General features: G+C 37.1%; 1 protein-coding gene across 1 annotated transcript; it reads left to right on the plus strand.

The window, feature by feature from the left end:
- Nucleotides 1-1054: 1054 nt before the first annotated feature.
- Nucleotides 1055-16994, plus strand: LOC123531400 (secernin-3-like). The gene is made up of 5 exons (XM_045312318.2): nt 1055-1214; nt 1693-1880; nt 7739-7935; nt 8955-9167; nt 15665-16994. Exons 1-5 carry the CDS (start codon nt 1056-1058, stop codon nt 16177-16179), a joined length of 1272 nt encoding a protein of 423 aa, XP_045168253.2. The 5' UTR covers nt 1055; the 3' UTR covers nt 16180-16994.
- Nucleotides 16995-17268: the final 274 nt, after the last annotated feature.

Genomic DNA, 17268 nt, shown 5'->3' on the forward strand with positions numbered 1-17268 from the left:
GTGAAACATCATTATTAAATTTTTTATTTACAGCAGATCAAAACTGACAGTTAAAGAAATTAAAACTGTCGTAATTTCTTCTTGAGATTTTGCACTTGCAAAATTTTGCGAGCTTGGGCAAAAGTCACTCGCATTTTGAGAGTATGCGAGCTTAAATTCGAACCCTGCAGTTATATTATATTTATACTTCTTTGGCAATAATTAAATGGTAAAGGTGCTTACTCGATGTCACATGTCTCAGGAGGAGCTTGGGCATGCGTAGTTCTGGCTACCATAACTTAACTGGACTATTTTTATATTCTGGCACGATTTCTGGTTTGGTTTCAGTATGGGGTTCGTTTCATCTCAGAGATCCAAAACAGCATAGAACATCCCTGAAGCTGAATTGTTTTAGCTAGGTTGTGCATAAGGGGTGTTTCACCAATTTTGTAGATAATTTTAGGGACGTCTGGCACGAGCTGGGTTTCAAACATAATATCAGCCAGTTACACGTAAAACAGTATTCCAAATAATAGTGGAGCTCAGAAACAGTCCAGTGTATGATCAGTTGATATGATTGGATATCTTAGTTGTTTTTAATATGCAAGTTTAGCCCCACTTTACCACCAAGCTTTAGCTCCAAGTAAGAATCCTGCATGTTTTAGTCCTGATACTATATGGATTTATGGATACTATAGTTTTTACAGTAGTTATATACTACAGACATTCTGTAAAAGGCACATCTGACACTTTCAGGACATTTGTATGTTTAAGCTTTTGTGTTTACTCTATAACTTCCGAACCCAGATTTCGATAGAGATTTTGGTAGAATGTTCCACTTTGATCAAGCTGATGTGCAGAACCCATGTTCTAGTTGCGTTGACAAAAGGCCAAGCATACAACTTAAAGTCAAATACTGTATTTAAATTGTGCATTTGCAGTCCAGGGTTTTCATGAAACTTTGATTGAATATTTCAAAGATGTTTCAGTTCATTGTGTAATTGACGATGATTTGCATGATTTTTTAAAACTAAGACAAGTTGCTATAACTGAAGTATATTCCTGTTGTTTTAAGAATGGCAGAGCCAAAGTCATGTGACACATTCGTAGCTCTTCCACCGGCTACTGGAAATAGTTGTGTGGTTTTTGGGAAAAATTCGGATCGACCAGGAAATGAAGTACAAGAGGTGATATACAGACCTTCTGCCAAGTACGATGCTGGAACAAAGCTTCAGGTATAGTGTCTTCCTAAAATATTCAGGTAAACTTATCATTACATCAGTCCTACACAGTTTCTTGTGTTTTTATGTAGGGGATGAAATATCATTGTCATTTTAAGAAAAAATCATGTTGTTACCTATGAAATACCTTTTTAGGTGTGTTAAAAATCTAAAATAAAAATACAAAAAGGGTTTGGTATAAAACATGTTGGCAACTAGTTGGAAATGAACATGCAATGACTCGTTGGACAGTTTGGTATTCTTAAGACATAAATATACCGCAGCTCACACATTGCCATCCGTAAAAACTTGAGAATGTCAAAATTGCATATAGAAAATACATAATTTGCTAATTAGGCATCTACTATCTTAAGTGCTAGAAATTTATACCTTCTCAGAAAGGGAGGTAATTTCTCTTTCTTAGTATTTAAAATTAATATCTGCAAAAAAATTAAGGGATTTTGCTCTATGGATGTTATGTATGGTATTCCAGTGTACATATATTGAAGTAGACCAAGCTGCCAGTACCTATGCAGTGGTGCTGAGTAAGCCAGCATGGATGTGGGGTGCAGAGATGGGGGCAAATGAAAAAGGTGTGTGTATCGGCAATGAAGCTGTTTGGACAAAAATAAACAGTGAAGATGACCTGGTTGAAAGGTTACTGGGTATGGATTTGTTACGGTATGTAATGACTTAAATTTTAGTAGTATATACACATTTTTGCATAGTATTTTTGTTTGTCTGCTAAATGTTATTTGACCTTTGAACAAGTAAATTTTGAAAATTATTAGGATGATTGGACATGCAGAGTAGATGACCCCTACTGATTTTGACCCAAGGTCACAGGGGCCTGAACATAGAAAACTGTTTCCAGTCCATAACTGGAGAACCGCTAGGCCCCAAATGTTGGAACTTAGTGGGATGATTGGACATGCCAAGTAGATGATCCCTGTTGCAGCCAACCATCAGTGTCTCTTTGACTTTCGCTCTTGTCCCCTATTGACTTCTTGCCTATGCGACTATGCATTGGGGGAGACATGCACTTTTCTACAAAAGCATCTTCTAGTTATTTCAAATCTTATTAGCATTATAATATTTGTTTATGATTCCAGGAACTTACATTTCAGTATTTTTACGGTGCACTTATGTCCTCTTAACAAAGTTCTAACTTCTTCATAAGTTCTTTAATGCTTAGCCCCACATTTTGGGGGGAAAAAAATCACCAAATCATAGAAAGGATTGTTTTACATGAAAATTAAACAGCATATAAAACATGTATATTACTCTACAAAACAATTGTCAATCTTCTGATATATGCTTTGAATTTTGGGAATTGGAAAATGACTGCATCAAGGGGCCACACATTTGGTCAGTTCAACGCCTTTGAAACTCACCATTTTGAAAGAAGTGTTATATATCTTTGTTTAAATGCATTTGCAATGATGTCCCTGTGCTGAAATTTCACATAGCAAGGTGGACTGTAGTTTACAGCATTTTTAGCTCACCTGAGCACAAAGTGCTCAAGGTGAGCTTTTGTGATCGCCCTGTGTCCGTCGTCCGTCAGTCAGTCGACCGTCCGTCCGTCGTCATCATCAACAATTTGACTGTTAACACTCTAGAGGTCACAATTTTGGCCCAATCTTAATGAAACTTGGTCAGAATGTTACCCTTAATAAAATCTTGGACAAGTTCGATATTGGGTCATCTGGGGTCAAAAACTAGGTCACCAGGTCAAATCAAAGGAAAAGCTTGTTAACACTCTAGAGGTCACAATTTTGGCCCAATCTTCATGAAACTTGGTCAGAATGTTACCCTCAATAAAATCTTGGACGAGTTTGATATTGGGTCATCCGGGGTCAAAAACTAGGTCACCAGGTCAGATCAAAGGAAAAGCTTGTTAACACTCTAGAGGTCATAATTTTGGCCCTATCCTAATGAAACTTAGTCAGAATGTTACCCTCAATAAAATCTTGGACAAGTTTGATATTGGGTTATCTGGGGTCAAGAACTAGGTCACCAGGTCAGATCAAAGGAAAAGCTTGTTAACACTGTAGAGGTCACATTTATGACTGTATCTTCATGAAATTTGGTCAGAATGTTAATCTTGATGTTCTCAAGGTCCAGTTTGAATCTTGGTCATGTAGGGTTAAAAACTAGGTCACCAGGTCAAATCAAAGAAAAAGCTAGTTAACACTCTTGAGGCCACATTTATGACCGTATCTTAATAAAACTTGGTCAGAATGTTAATCTTGGTGATATATAGGTCAAGTTCAAATCTGGGTCGGATGGGGTCAAAAACTAGGTCACTAGGTCAAATCAAAGGAAAAGCTTGTTAACACTCTAGAGGCCACATTTATGACTTTATCTTCATGAAACTTAGTCAGAATGTTAATCTTGATGATCTTTAGGACAAGTTCGAATCTGGGTCTTATGGGGTCAAAAACTAGGTCACCTGGTCAAATCAAAGGAAAAGCTTGTTAACACTCTAGGGGTCCCAATTTTGGCCCAGTGTTAATGAAACTTGGTCAGAATGTTACCTTAAATAAAATCTTGGACGAGTTCGATATTGGGTCATCTGGGGTCAAAAACTAGGTCACCAGGGCCCGGTTGTTCGAAACTTTTATCGGCTGTTAAACTAACCTCCGGTTAAATTTTGATTCAAAATACTAGACTTGGTGGGATACACTAGTATGATGTTTTGATTTTATTGTAAAGATTTTCCAGTGTTCAAAATTCTTACCTCATACATTTGTTTTTTCAAAGTCTTCAGAAATGCCGAAAAATAACCCTAAAAGTTAATCAACCGTTAGCTTAATCGCCTGTTAAAGTTTCGAACAACTTGGCCCAGGTCAAATCAAAGGAAAAGCTTGTTAACACTGTAGAGGCCACATTTATGACTGTATGCTCATGAAACTTGGTCAGAATGTTAATCTTGATGATCTCAAGGTCCAGTTTGAATCTAGGTCATGTAGGATCAAAAACTAGGTCACCAGGTCAAATCAAAGAAAAAGCTAGTTAACACTCTAGAGGCCACATTACCTTAATGAAATTTGGTCAGAATGTTAGTCTTGGTGATTCCTAAGTCAGGTAAGCCATATAGGGCCTTCATGGCCCTCTTGTTTTTATTTTTATTGCTTTATGAATGGCATTCATTTGTAAAGGGGGACACCTTTTATACACCCATTTTGAAAATGAACATGCAATGACTCGTAGGCTGTTGGGTGGATGGGCGGGCGGGTGGCATCCACAGACTTTGTCCGGAGCATATCTTCTTCATGCATGGGAGATTTTGATGAAACATGGCACAATTGTTCACCATCATAAGACGGAGTGTCATGCGCAAGAACCAGGTCTCTAGGTCTAAGGTCAAGGTCACACTTAGAGGTCAAAGGTCAAATTCATGATTTTGTCCGGAGCATATCTTTTTCATGCATGGAGGGATTTTGATGTAACTTGGCACAATTGTTCACCATCATGAGACGGAGTGTCGTGTGCAAGAACCAGTTCCCTAGGTCTAAGGTCAAGGTCACACTTAGAGGTCAAAGGATGCAAGAATGAAAACATTCGGAGCATTTCTTCTTCATGCATGGAGGGATTTTGATTTAACTTGGCACAAATGTTTACCACTACGAAACAGAGTTTCATGCGCAAGAACCAGGTCCCCAGGTCTAAGGTCAAAGTCACACTTGGAGGTCAAAGATCATATTAAAGAATGACATTGTCCGAAGTATATCTTCTTCATGCATGGAGGGATTTTGATGTAACTTGGCACAATTGTTCACCATCATGAGACAGATTGTCCTGCGCAAGAACCAGGTCCCTAGGTCTAAGTCAAGGTCACACTTAGAGGCCAAAGGTCAGATACAAGGGATTCTGATGTAACTTAGCACAATTTTACACCATCATGAGACATTGTTGTTACTATAAATAGCTTATATTGTAACTTTTTCATTGCTAGTCGTAGGGAAAAATCGAGACCACTTTTCTGCAGTACAACATGCATGTTACATCCAAGTTTGAGGTGTATTTTGACCTATCTCTACCTGGTTAGGATTTTTATGTGGACTTAGAATTTTTTTTTTAGATTAACTTCCCTAAAAGTTGTTACTATAAATAACTTATATTGTAACTTTATTATAATTGATCGTAGGGAAAAACCAAGACCACTTTTCTGTGGTACAACATAGATGTTACTTTCAAATTTTAGGTGTATTTTAAGGTATCTCTATTCTGGTAAGGAGTTTTTTTTGTGGACTTACAAAAACAAAAGAATTACAATAATTACTAAACAACCACAAAATTAAAATTCCATAGTAGTGTAAAGAAATTTGCTGTGACGGGCGAATATTGTGACATTCTGGCACTCTTGTTTGAGTGAGAGTATTTTAAGTATATTGCCATAGTTGACAGTAGTTGGTAAATATGTTGTTCATTATGTCTCCCCCCCCCCCCCCCCCTCCCCGCTCTGGGTGAGACATATTGTTATTGCCGTGTCCGTCCGTACGTCACACTTCATTTCCGATCAATAACTGGAGAACCATTTGATCTAGAACCTTCAAACTTCATAGGGTTGTAGGGCTACGGGAGTAGACGACCCCTATTGTTTTTGGGGTCACTCCGTCAAAGGTCAAGGTCACAGGGGCCTGAACATTGAAAACAATTTCCGATCAATTACTAGAGAACCACTTGACCCAGAATGTTGAAACTTCATAGGATGATCTGTCATGTAGAGTAGATGACCCCTATTGTAGAGATTTACCCTAAGCCTTCTTTACGCAAGGGAAACAATCTAATTATATGGTGAAATTGTTTAGTGAACACCGTTTCTTAATCCTAATCCTGTCTGTGCTATATCAGTGCAAAGGAAAAGTAACCTATCTCTGATAAATGCCATGTATGATTACACAGTTATGCATCTAACAGTCTTGAAATTAATTTCTTCGATTTTCTCATATTTCTAGATATTTTTCCCATACTTTGACGCATATGTATGGGTAGTTGAGATTGTTCTCTTTCCAGCAGTAGTCTTTTCAACATATTTCACCTTGTGAAATTCTGTGGGTTTTGACTTTTTAAAAAAATCGTCTGTTTGTTGACAAATTTCACCACAATTCCCCAGGGCAATCAGTTATTTGATCTTTACATAGTTTTGTATTCAGGTTGCTAATTCATGTGGCAAGTATGCACGCTTTTTTCATGATTAGAGGTAAAAAGTGGGTAGTTTGTATGAGGTACTAGGTCAATTGTCACCTAAGCCTATCATAAAGTCTTTGCGGAGTTGTCTCCATTTTTTCCAAATATTTCATCCGGGATCATTTTTTTCAGCTCAAATAACTCTTTTTCAGGAAATGATATTTTAATAATTTTTTCAGTCCTCGTATTCAGATGCAGTTAACTTCACATACATATAATATGGATAGCTCCTACTTGAAGTTTGTATTTTCAGTTACAATGCCTACCTATTGTTTTTGAGGTCACTCCATCAAAGGTCAAGGTCCCAGGGGCCTGAACATTGAAAACCATTTCCGATTAATAACTTGAGTACCACTTGACCAAGAATGTTGAAACTTCATAGGATGATTGGTCATGCAGAGTATATGACCCCTATTGATTTTGGGGTCAGTCTGTTAAAGGTCAAGGTCACAGGGGCCTGAACATTGAAAACCATTTCCGGTCAGTAACTTGAGAACCACTTGACCCAGAATGTTGAAACTTAATAGGATGATTGGTCATGCAGAGTAGATGACCCCTATCGATTTTGGGGTTACTCTGTTAAAGGTCAAGGTCACAGGGGCCTGAACATTGAAAACCGTTTCCGATCAATAACTTGAGAACCTCTCGACCCAGAATGTTGAAACTTAATAGGATGATTGTTCATGCAGAGTAAATGGCCCCAATTGTTTTTGGAGTCACTCCGTTAAAGGTCAAGGTCACAGGAGCCTGAACATGGAAAACAATTTCCGATCAATAACTTGAGAACCACTTGACCCAGAATGTTGAAACTTCATAGGATGATTGAACATGCAGAGTAGATGACCCCTATTGATTTTTGGGTCAGTCTATTAAAGGTCAAGGTCACAGGGGCCTGGTCATGTAAAATAATTTCTGGAAAATAACTTGAGTACTGCTTGACATAGAATGTTGAAACTTAATAAGATAATTGGACATGCAGAGTAGACGACCCCTATTTATTTTTGGGTCACTTGATCAAAGGTCAAGGTCACAGGAGCCTGAACAGTGACTTGAGAACCACTAGGCCAAGAGTGTTGAAACTTAGCGGGATGACTGGACATGCCAAGTAGATGATCCCTGTTGCAGCCAACCATCATTGTCTCTTTGACTTTCGCTCCTGACCTCTATTGACTTCTTGCCTATAGGACTTTGCATTGGGGGAGACATGCGCTTTTTTACAAAAGCAATTTCTAGTTTATCAAATATTTTTTTCTGTGTTTTGATGATAAACTCCTAAACCTTAAAGTTCTTCAAAAATCTTTAATGTATCAAATTGGATGCATTTGGACATGTTTTGTATATTTCAGATTAGGTTTAGAAAGGGGAGGTAATGCTCGTGAAAGTGTTGATGTGATTACCTCCCATCTAGAGAAGTATGGCCAGGGTGGAGGATGTATTGAAGGTGGAGACTGGTCGTACCACAACAGTTTTATCATAGCAGACGGCAGTGAGGCATGGGTCCTGGAAACAGCTTGCCAATTCTGGGTCGCTGAAAAAATTACAGGTTTGTGAAATATTCATCAGTATAATTTTTGATATTATTATTATGTCAAGCTGACCTCTATATCTATCTATCTTTCAAGTTTTGGTACTGTCATACCACTTTCAATTATTATGGAAAGTTAAAAGTGGTAAAACAACCTTTACTGACCTAATAGTTTAGTTCTGACACAGCCTGCTTGTCAAAGTAGTCATGTTGGTAATGTGATTAAGTAGACCAATGCGGAGCACTGTAATGAGAAAAAAGGAGGATTTTGAGTAACCTGTGAAAACATGAACCTGGCAAAGATAATGACCTTGTCTTAAGGAGGATAAACCTAACATAATCCTGGAGATAAGTTTTTTCACTGCTGAATTATTGTAAATCTTTAAAATGTATAATAAGCCTGGCATCTTTTCTGCAGTGTTCAACGGTAATCTAACCTAACTTGATTGCATTTTAGAAAAAGTGGAGTAGTCATTTCTTATCTGTGGTTTTACATGGCACTGCAACATCTCAGTGATATTTATGTTTTTTAGTGCATTGAGTACTAGGTGGTAAATTAACCTGTGTTTATAACAAAAATTACATTGCTATAGTTGCAAAATGGAATTGATGGTATGTTGTCCAGATAGAATTACATGTAAATGGGAAATGAAGAAAAGAACCAATGTTTTATGCCACTCATAGTTCATAGATTTTTTATTGTATTTCAAGAAGTATGTCAAAACAAATTTGATAATGCCTCTTTTTTTTTTGGGTAAAAGAAAAGTACATTACATAACATGCTTTAAAACATGTTCAAATTTAATACATACTGTCAAGGGCAGTTTGTGTTGCATGTGAAAAGAATTAAAAAGGCCAAATTTTTAAACAGCAAGCTAAGATGAACGGTATAGCCTTAATGCCAATATGGAGTCTGAAGAATCAGAACAATGCTAAGACAGAAAAGACAGTAAAAGGGCAGATATATCTTTTTTGCAATGAATATCGTATTCAACATGCATTAAATACATTAGATTTACAAAGTTTGTATTTTGCAGAGGGAGTTAGAAATATTTCCAATCAGCTGACAATAACCACAAAATTTGACCTTTCATCTCCAAACTTGGTAGAGAAAGCAACAGAGGCAGGTCTATACAAAGAGTCAGATGGACCATTCAACTTTGCAAGAGTTTTTGATGAGTCTTCACTTGCGTCGAAGAGCTCCAGATACTGTAATGGAACAAAATTGTTGAAGCAGTTCTCGAGTAATGGTGAGTAAAGCACTTTTGTTACCCTTAGATAGTTGTTGTAGAACAGAATTGTTGAAGCAGTACTCAAGTAATAGTGAGTAAAGCACTTTTGTTACACTTAGATAGTTGTTGTGGAACAGAATTGTTGAAGCAGTACTCAAATAATAGTGAGTAAAGCACTTTTGTTACCCTTAGATAGTTGTTGTAGAACAGAATTGTTGAAGCATACCCTTAGATAGTTGTTGTAGAACAGAATTGTTGAAGCAGTACTCAAGTAATGGTGAGTAAAGCACTTTTGTTACCCTTAGATAGTTGTTGTGGAACAGAATTGTTGAAGCAGTACTCCAGTAATGGTGAGTAAAGCACTTTTGTTACCCTTAGATAGTTGTTGTGGAAGAGAATTGTTGAAGCAGTACTCAAGTAACGGTGAGTAAAGCACTTTTGCTACCCTTTGATAGTCGTTGTGGAACAGAATTGTTGAAGCAGTACTCAAGTAATAGTGAGGAAAGCACTTTGCTACCCTTTGATAGTTGTTGTGGAACAGAATTGTTGAAGCAGTACTCAAGTAATAGTGAGGAAAGCACTTTTGTTACCCTTAGATAGTTGTTGTGGAACAGAATTGTTGAAGCAGTACTCAAGTAATAGTGAGGAAAGCACTTTTGCTACCCTTAGATAGTTGTTGTGGAACAGAATTGTTGAAGCAGTACTCAAGTAATAGTGAGGAAAGCACTTTTGCTACCCTTAGATAGTTGTTGTGGAACAGAATTGTTGAAGCAGTACTCAAGTAATGGTGAGTACAGCACTTTTGTTACCCTTAGATAGTTGTTGTGGAACAGAATTGTTGAAGCAGTACTCAAGTAATAGTGAGGAAAGCACTTTTGTTACCCTTTGATAGTTATTGTAGAACAGAATTGTTGAAGCAGTTCTCGAGTAATGGTGAGTAAAGCACTTTTGTTACCCTTAGATAGTTGTTGTGGAACAGAATTGTTGAAGCAGTACTCGAGTAATAGTGAGGAAAGCACTTTTGTTACCCTTAGATAGTTGCTGTGGAACAGAATTGTTGAAGCAGGACTCGAGTAATAGTGAGGAAAGCACTTTTGCTACCCTTAGATAGTTGCTGTGGAACAGAATTGTTGAAGCAGGACTCGAGTAATAGTGAGGAAAGCACTTTTGTTACCCTTAGATAGTTGTTGTGGAACAGAATTGTTGAAGCAGTACTCGAGTAATAGTGAGTAAAGCACTTTTGTTACCCTTAGATAATTGTTGTGGAACAGAATTGTTGAAGCAGTACTCGAGTAATGGTGAGGAAAGCACTTTTGTTACCCATTGATAGTTGTTGTAGAACAGAATTGTTGAAGCAGTTCTCGAGTAATGGTGAGGAAAGCACTTTTGTTACCCTTAGATAGTTGTTGTGGAACAGAATTGTTGAAGCAGTACTCGAGTAATAGTGAGGAAAGCACTTTTGTTACCCTTTGATAGTTGTTGTGGAACAGAATTGTTGAAGCAGTACTCGAGTAATGGTGAGGAAAGCACTTTTGTTACCCTTTGATAGTTGTTGTGGAACAGAATTGTTGAAGCAGTTCTCAAGTTATAGTGAGGAAAGCACTTTTGTTACCCTTAGATACTTGTTGTAGAACAGAATTGTTGAAGCAGTATTCAAGTAATGGTGAGGAAAGCACTTTTGCTACCCTTAGATAGTTGTTGTAGAACAGAATTGTTGAAGCAGTACTCAAGTAATGGTGAGGAAAGCACTTTTGCTACCCTTAGATAGTTGTTGTAGAACAGAATTGTTGAAGCAGTACTCAAGTAATGGTGAGGAAAGCACTTTTGCTACCCTTAGATAGTTGTTGTAGAAAAGAATTGTTGAAGCAGAACTCAAGTAATGGTGAGTAAAGCACTTTTGCTACCCTTAGATAGTTGTTGTAGAACAGAATTGTTGAAGCAGTACTCAAGGTATGGTGAGTAAAGCACTTTTGTTACCCTTAGATAGTTGTTGTGGAACAGAATTGTTGAAGCAGTACTCAAGTAATGGTGAGTAAAGCACTTTTGCTACCCTTAGATAGTTGTTGTGGAACAGAATTGTTGAAGCAGTACTCAAGTAATGGTGAGTAAAGCACTTTTGCTACCCTTAGATAGTTGTTGTGGAACAGAATTGTTGAAGCAGTACTCAAGTAATGGTGAGTAAAGCACTTTTGCTACCCTGAGATAGTTGTTGTGGAACAGAATTGTTGAAGCAGTACTCGAGTAATAGTGAGTAAAGCACTTTTGCTACCCTTTGATAGTTGTTGTGGAACAGAATTGTTGAAGCAGTACTCGAGTAATAGTGAGGAAAGCACTTTTGCTACCCATAGATAGTTGTTGTGGAACAGAATTGTTGAAGCAGTACTCAAGTAATAGTGAGGAAAGCACTTTTGCTACCCTTAGATAGTTGCTGTGGAACAGAATTGTTGAAGCAGTACTCAAGTAATGGTGAGTAAAGCACTTTTGTTACCCTTTGATAGTTGCTGGGGAACAGAATTGTTGAAGCAGTACTCAAGTAATAGTGAGGAAAGCACTTTTGTTACCCTTTGATAGTTGTTGTGGAACAGAATTGTTGAAGCAGTACTCAAGTAATAGTGAGGAAAGCACTTTTGTTACCCTTAGATAGTTGTTGTGGAACAGAATTGTTGAAGCAGTACTCCAGTAATAGTGAGGAAAGCACTTTTGTTACCCTTAGATAATTGTTGTGGAACAGAATTGTTGAAGCAGATCTCGAGTAATGGTGAGGAAAGCACTTTTGTTACCCTTAGATAGTTGTTGTGGAACAGAATTGTTGAAGCAGTACTCAAGTAATAGGGAGGAAAGCACTTTTGTTACCCTTTGATAGTTGTTGTGGAACAGAATTGTTGAAGCAGTACTCGAGTAATAGTGAGGGAAGCACTATTGTTACCCTTAGATAGTTGTTGTAGAACAGAATTGTTGAAGCAGTTCTCGAGTAATGGTGAGGAAAGCACTATTGTTACCCTTTGATAGTTGTTGTGGAACAGAATTGTTGAAGCAGTACTCAAGTTATAGTGAGGAAAGCACTTTTGTTACCCTTAGATAGTTGTTGTAGAACAGAATTGTTGAAGCAGTACTCAAGTAATGGTGAGGAAAGCACTTTTGTTACCCTTAGATAGTTGTTGTAGAACAGAATTGTTGAAGCAGTACTCAAGTAATGGTGAGGAAAGCATTTTTGTTACCCTTAGATAGTTGTTGTAGAACAGAATTGTTGAAGCAGTACTCAAGTAATGGTGAGGAAAGCACTTTTGTTACCCTTAGATAGTTGTTGTAGAACAGAATTGTTGAAGCAGTACTCAAGTAATGGTGAGTAAAGCACTTTTGCTACCCTTAGATAGTTGTTGTAGAACAGAATTGTTGAAGCAGTACTCAAGATATAGTGAGGAAAGCACTTTTGCTACCCTTAGATAGTTGTTGTGGAACAGAATTGTTAATGCAGTACTCAAGTAATAGTGAGGAAAGCACTTTTGCTACCCATAGATAGTTGTTGTGGAACAGAATTGTTGAAGCAGTACTCAAGTAATAGTGAGGAAAGCACTTTTGCTACCCTTAGATAGTTGCTGTAGAACAGAATTGTTGAAGCAGTACTCAAGTAATAGTGAGGAAAGCACTTTTGTTACCCTTAGATAGTTGTTGTGGAACAGAATTGTTGAAGCAGTACTCAAGTAATGGTGAGTAAAGCACTTTTGTTACCCTTTGATAGTTGTTGTAGAACAGGATTGTTGAAGCAGTACTCAAGTAATGGTGAGTAAAGCACTTTTGTTACCCTTAGATAGTTGTTGTGGAACAGAATTGTTGAAGCAGTACTCAAGTAATGGTGAGTAAAGCACTTTTGTTACCCTTAGATAGTTGTTGTGGAACAGAATTGTTGAAGCAGTACTCAAGTAATAGTGAGGAAAGCACTTTGGTTACCCTTAGATAGTTGTTGTGGAACAGAATTGTTGAAGCAGTACTCAAGTAATAGTGAGGAAAGCACTTTTGCTACCCTTAGATAGTTGTTGTGGAACAGAATTGTTGAAGCAGTACTCAAGTAATAGTGAGGAAAGCACTTTTGCTACCCTTAGATAGTTGTTGTGGAACAGAATTGTTGAAGCAGTACTCAAGTAATGGTTTGTAAAGCACTTTTGCTACCCTTAGATAGTTGTTGTAGAACAGAATTGTTGAAGCAGTACTCAAGTAATGGTGAGTAAAGCACTTTTGTTACCCTTAGATAGTTGTTGTAGAACAGAATTGTTGAAGCAGTACTCAAGTAATGGTGAGTAAAGCACTTTTGCTACCCTTAGATAGTTGTTGTAGAACAGAATTGTTGAAGCAGTACTCAAGTAATGGTGAGTAAAGCACTTTTGCTACCCTTAGTTGTTGTGGAACAGAATTGTTGAAGCAGTACTCAAGTAATAGTGAGGAAAGCTTTTTTGCTACCCTTTGATAGTTGTTGTAGAACAGAATTGTTGAAGCAGTACTCAAGTAATAGTGAGGAAAGCACTTTTGCTACCCATAGATAGTTGTTGTGGAACAGAATTGTTAATGCAGTACTCAAGTAATAGTGAGGAAAGCACTTTTGCTACCCATAGATAGTTGTTGTGGAACAGAATTGTTGAAGCAGTACTCAAGTAATAGTGAGGAAAGCACTTTTGCTACCCTTAGATAGTTGCTGTAGAACAGAATTGTTGAAGCAGTACTCGAGTAATAGTGAGGAAAGCACTTTTGTTACCCTTAGATAGTTGTTGTGGAACAGAATTGTTGAAGCAGTACTCAAGTAATGGTGAGTAAAGCACTTTTGTTACCCTTTGATAGTTGTTGTAGAACAGGATTGTTGAAGCAGTACTCAAGTAATGGTGAGTAAAGCACTTTTGTTACCCTTAGATAGTTGTTGTGGAACAGAATTGTTGAAGCAGTACTCAAGTAATAGTGAGGAAAGCACTTTGGTTACCCTTAGATAGTTGTTGTGGAACAGAATTGTTGAAGCAGTACTCAAGTAATAGTGAGGAAAGCACTTTTGCTACCCTTTGATAGTTGTTGTAGAACAGAATTGTTGAAGCAATACTCAAGTAATGGTGGGTAAAGCACTTTTGTTACCCTTAGATAGTTGTTTTGGAACAGAATTGTTGAAGCAGTACTCAAGTAATAGTGAGGAAAGCACTTTTGCTACCCTTAGATAGTTGTTGTGGAACAGAATTGTTGAAGCAGTACTCAAGTAATAGTGAGGAAAGCACTTTTGCTACCCTTAGATAGTTGTTGTGGAACAGAATTGTTGAAGCAGTACTCAAGTAATGGTGAGTAAAGCACTTTTGTTACCCTTAGATAGTTGTGGAACAGAATTGTTGAAGCAGTACTCAAGTAATAGTGAGGAAAGCACTTTTGTTACCCTTTGATAGTTGTTGTGGAACAGAATTGTTGAAGCAGTTCTCGGGTAATGGTGAGGAAAGCACTTTTGTTACCCTTAGATAGTTGTGGAACAGAATTGTTGAAGCAGTACTCAAGTAATAGTGAGGAAAGCACTTTTGTTACCCTTTGATAGTTGTTGTGGAACAGAATTGTTGAAGCAGTTCTCGGGTAATGGTGAGGAAAGCACTTTTGTTACCCTTAGATAATTGTTGTGGAGCAGAATTGTTGAAGCAGTTCTTGAGTAATAGTGAGGAAAGCACTTTTGTTACCCTTTGATAGTTGTTGTGGAACAGAATTGTTGAAGCAGTACTCAAGTAATGGTGAGTAAATCACTTTTGCTACCCTTAGATAGTTGTTGTAGAACAGAATTGTTGAAGCAGTACTCAAGTAATGGTGAGTAAAGCACTTTTGTTACCCTTAGATAGTTGTTGTCGAACAGAATTGTTGAATCAGTACTCAAGTAATAGTGAGTAAAGCACTTTTGTTACCCTTAGATAGTTGTTGTGGAACAGAATTGTTGAAGCAGTACTCAAGTAATGGTGAGTAAAGCACTTTTGTTACCCTTAGATAGTTGTTGTAGAACAGAATTGTTGAAGCAGTACTCAAGTAATGGTGAGTAAAGCACTTTTGCTACCCTTAGATAGTTGTTGTGGAACAGAATTGTTGAAGCAGTACTCGAGTAATGGTGAGTAAAGCACGCACTTTTGTTACCCTTAGATAGTTGTTGTGGAACAGAATTGTTGAAGCAGTTTTCGAGTAATAGTGAGTAAAGCACTTTCGTTACCCTTAGATAGTTGTTGTAGAACAGAATTTTTGAAGCAGTACTCAAGTAACGGTGAGTAAAGCACTTTTGTTACCCTTAGATAGTTGTTGTAGAACAGAATTGTTGAAGCAGTACTCAAGTAATGGGGAGTAAAGCACTTTTTCATTACCTTTAGATTGTTTTTTTGGAGCAAAATTGTTGAAGTAGAACTCAAGTTATGATAAGTAAAGTACTTGAAGTGAATCATCATCAAAAATAGAATAATGCAGTAAAAGATAATGAAAATATTGGAAAAAAGGTTTTATAATGTGTTGTCTTTCTCTGTTACTAGGAACTTTTGGTGTAGCAGACATGATGAAGATTTTGAGGGATGATGACAGTGGTATCAACATGGGAAGTGGTACCTGTGGCAGTCAGGTGTCCTTGTTGCCTAGCAACGCATCTGCAGCAGCTATTTCACCATGCTGTCATTGGTTTACTGCCACACCTAGTCCAGATGTTAGCCTCTTCAAACCATTTATTTTCGGTCCTAGTTCTGGTGTCGGCAGCTTAACCATTTCTCCGGATTATGGTCTAAAAGATCCACGAGTGGTAAAACCAAGATTCCAGTCCAAGGTGGAAAGACGACATGAACTGTTTAAAGGTCATGAGAAACTACAGTCCCTGTTAGTTCAAGATGAGGCTAAAGCAAATAAAATTATTCAGAATTTAAAAGAATTAGAGTCCAATTGTATTGGTGATATTGAAGAAATATTGAAGAATTTTGATGAATCTAGTTTTGCTAAAGTCTCTAACTTGTTTGAGCATATGTGTAACATAGAACTGAATTTTTATAAGGAAGCTTAATAAACGGTAATTAAAAGTTACCTTAAAAGAAACTAGGAAACAAAGTAGATTATTTATCAAATAATATTACAACTCGTGTTGCTTACATTCATGCTGTTTAACAAAAAATCACTCTACTTATAGGTCATTATTCTTTAGAAAGTCTGTCTCACCTTATTTTGGACCCATGATAATTTTTTAGTTATGTATGTGAAAAGATTGTAGCCAGAATCAAACTTCAGCTAATGACATTTTGCAGTTTTATTTAGAAAAATCATTTTCCCAGGTATTTTTGATGGCCTAAATCCACACAAGTTAGAAACTTCTGAATATTTATGACTGCAAGTTAAATGAATGTAAAAGTATGGAAAACAGGCATTAGAAAATGAGATAAGCTGCTTACAGGTAAATAGACATTTATTTTGCCATATTTATGTTACTTAGTTTGTTGTTTGTACAGGAATCTGTACCATATTGTAAAAAAACCATTTAATATTATATTATTACATATTTATTTTCATATGCCATTTTGAAAAAATGGGACATATTTTTGGTTGGATATCTGTCTGTTAGTAAGGAGTATGTATAATAACACATCTTCATTTAATACATACAGTGTAACAACATCAATACATACAGTGTAAGAACAACATCAATTGATGTGTATTTACAGCAGATAGAAACTGAAACTGAAGAAGTGAAGAATCTGCTCCCAATTATTTTTCAGTTTTTGTGCTTGCAAAATTTTGCAAGTGTATGGAAGACTACTTGCAGTTTTCATTTCCACTGGCATTTTGTATGTCCTAGGAGACCCCTGTTGTTCAAGGGCTATTACTCTATGAGACCCCTGTTGTTCAAGGGCTATTACTCTATGATTAACTCCTTGGGGCCGAAATGCGACTAAAGGCGCTATATTTTCTACCCCCGTAGCGTCGATATCCGACTATACGTGCGTTATCAGGACTCCTCAGGACGGCGATTGACGAGTATAGTCGCGGCACAGAGATCATGCTGGTTACGGCACATACTTGCTAATTTTTGATAATCCTGATAAAATCAAAATTATTTTGCATACCGGCTATTATTTCTTAGATGTTACAATTATTAATT

The sequence above is a fragment of the Mercenaria mercenaria genome, chromosome 11 (genome assembly GCF_021730395.1).
Source record: "Mercenaria mercenaria strain notata chromosome 11, MADL_Memer_1, whole genome shotgun sequence".
Taxonomy (NCBI): Eukaryota; Metazoa; Mollusca; class Bivalvia; order Venerida; family Veneridae; genus Mercenaria; species Mercenaria mercenaria.

Excerpts from the sequence above, each read along its gene's own strand:
- LOC123531400 (XM_045312318.2), top strand. The coding sequence starts at position 1,056 with ATGGCAGAGCCAAAGTCATGTGACACATTCGTAGCTCTTCCACCGGCT. Across the intron at positions 1,215-1,692 it reads ATGCTGGAACAAAGCTTCAG|TGTACATATATTGAAGTAGA; the intron begins GTATAGTGTCTT and ends ATGGTATTCCAG. Across the intron at positions 7,936-8,954 it reads GGTCGCTGAAAAAATTACAG|AGGGAGTTAGAAATATTTCC; the intron begins GTTTGTGAAATA and ends TGTATTTTGCAG.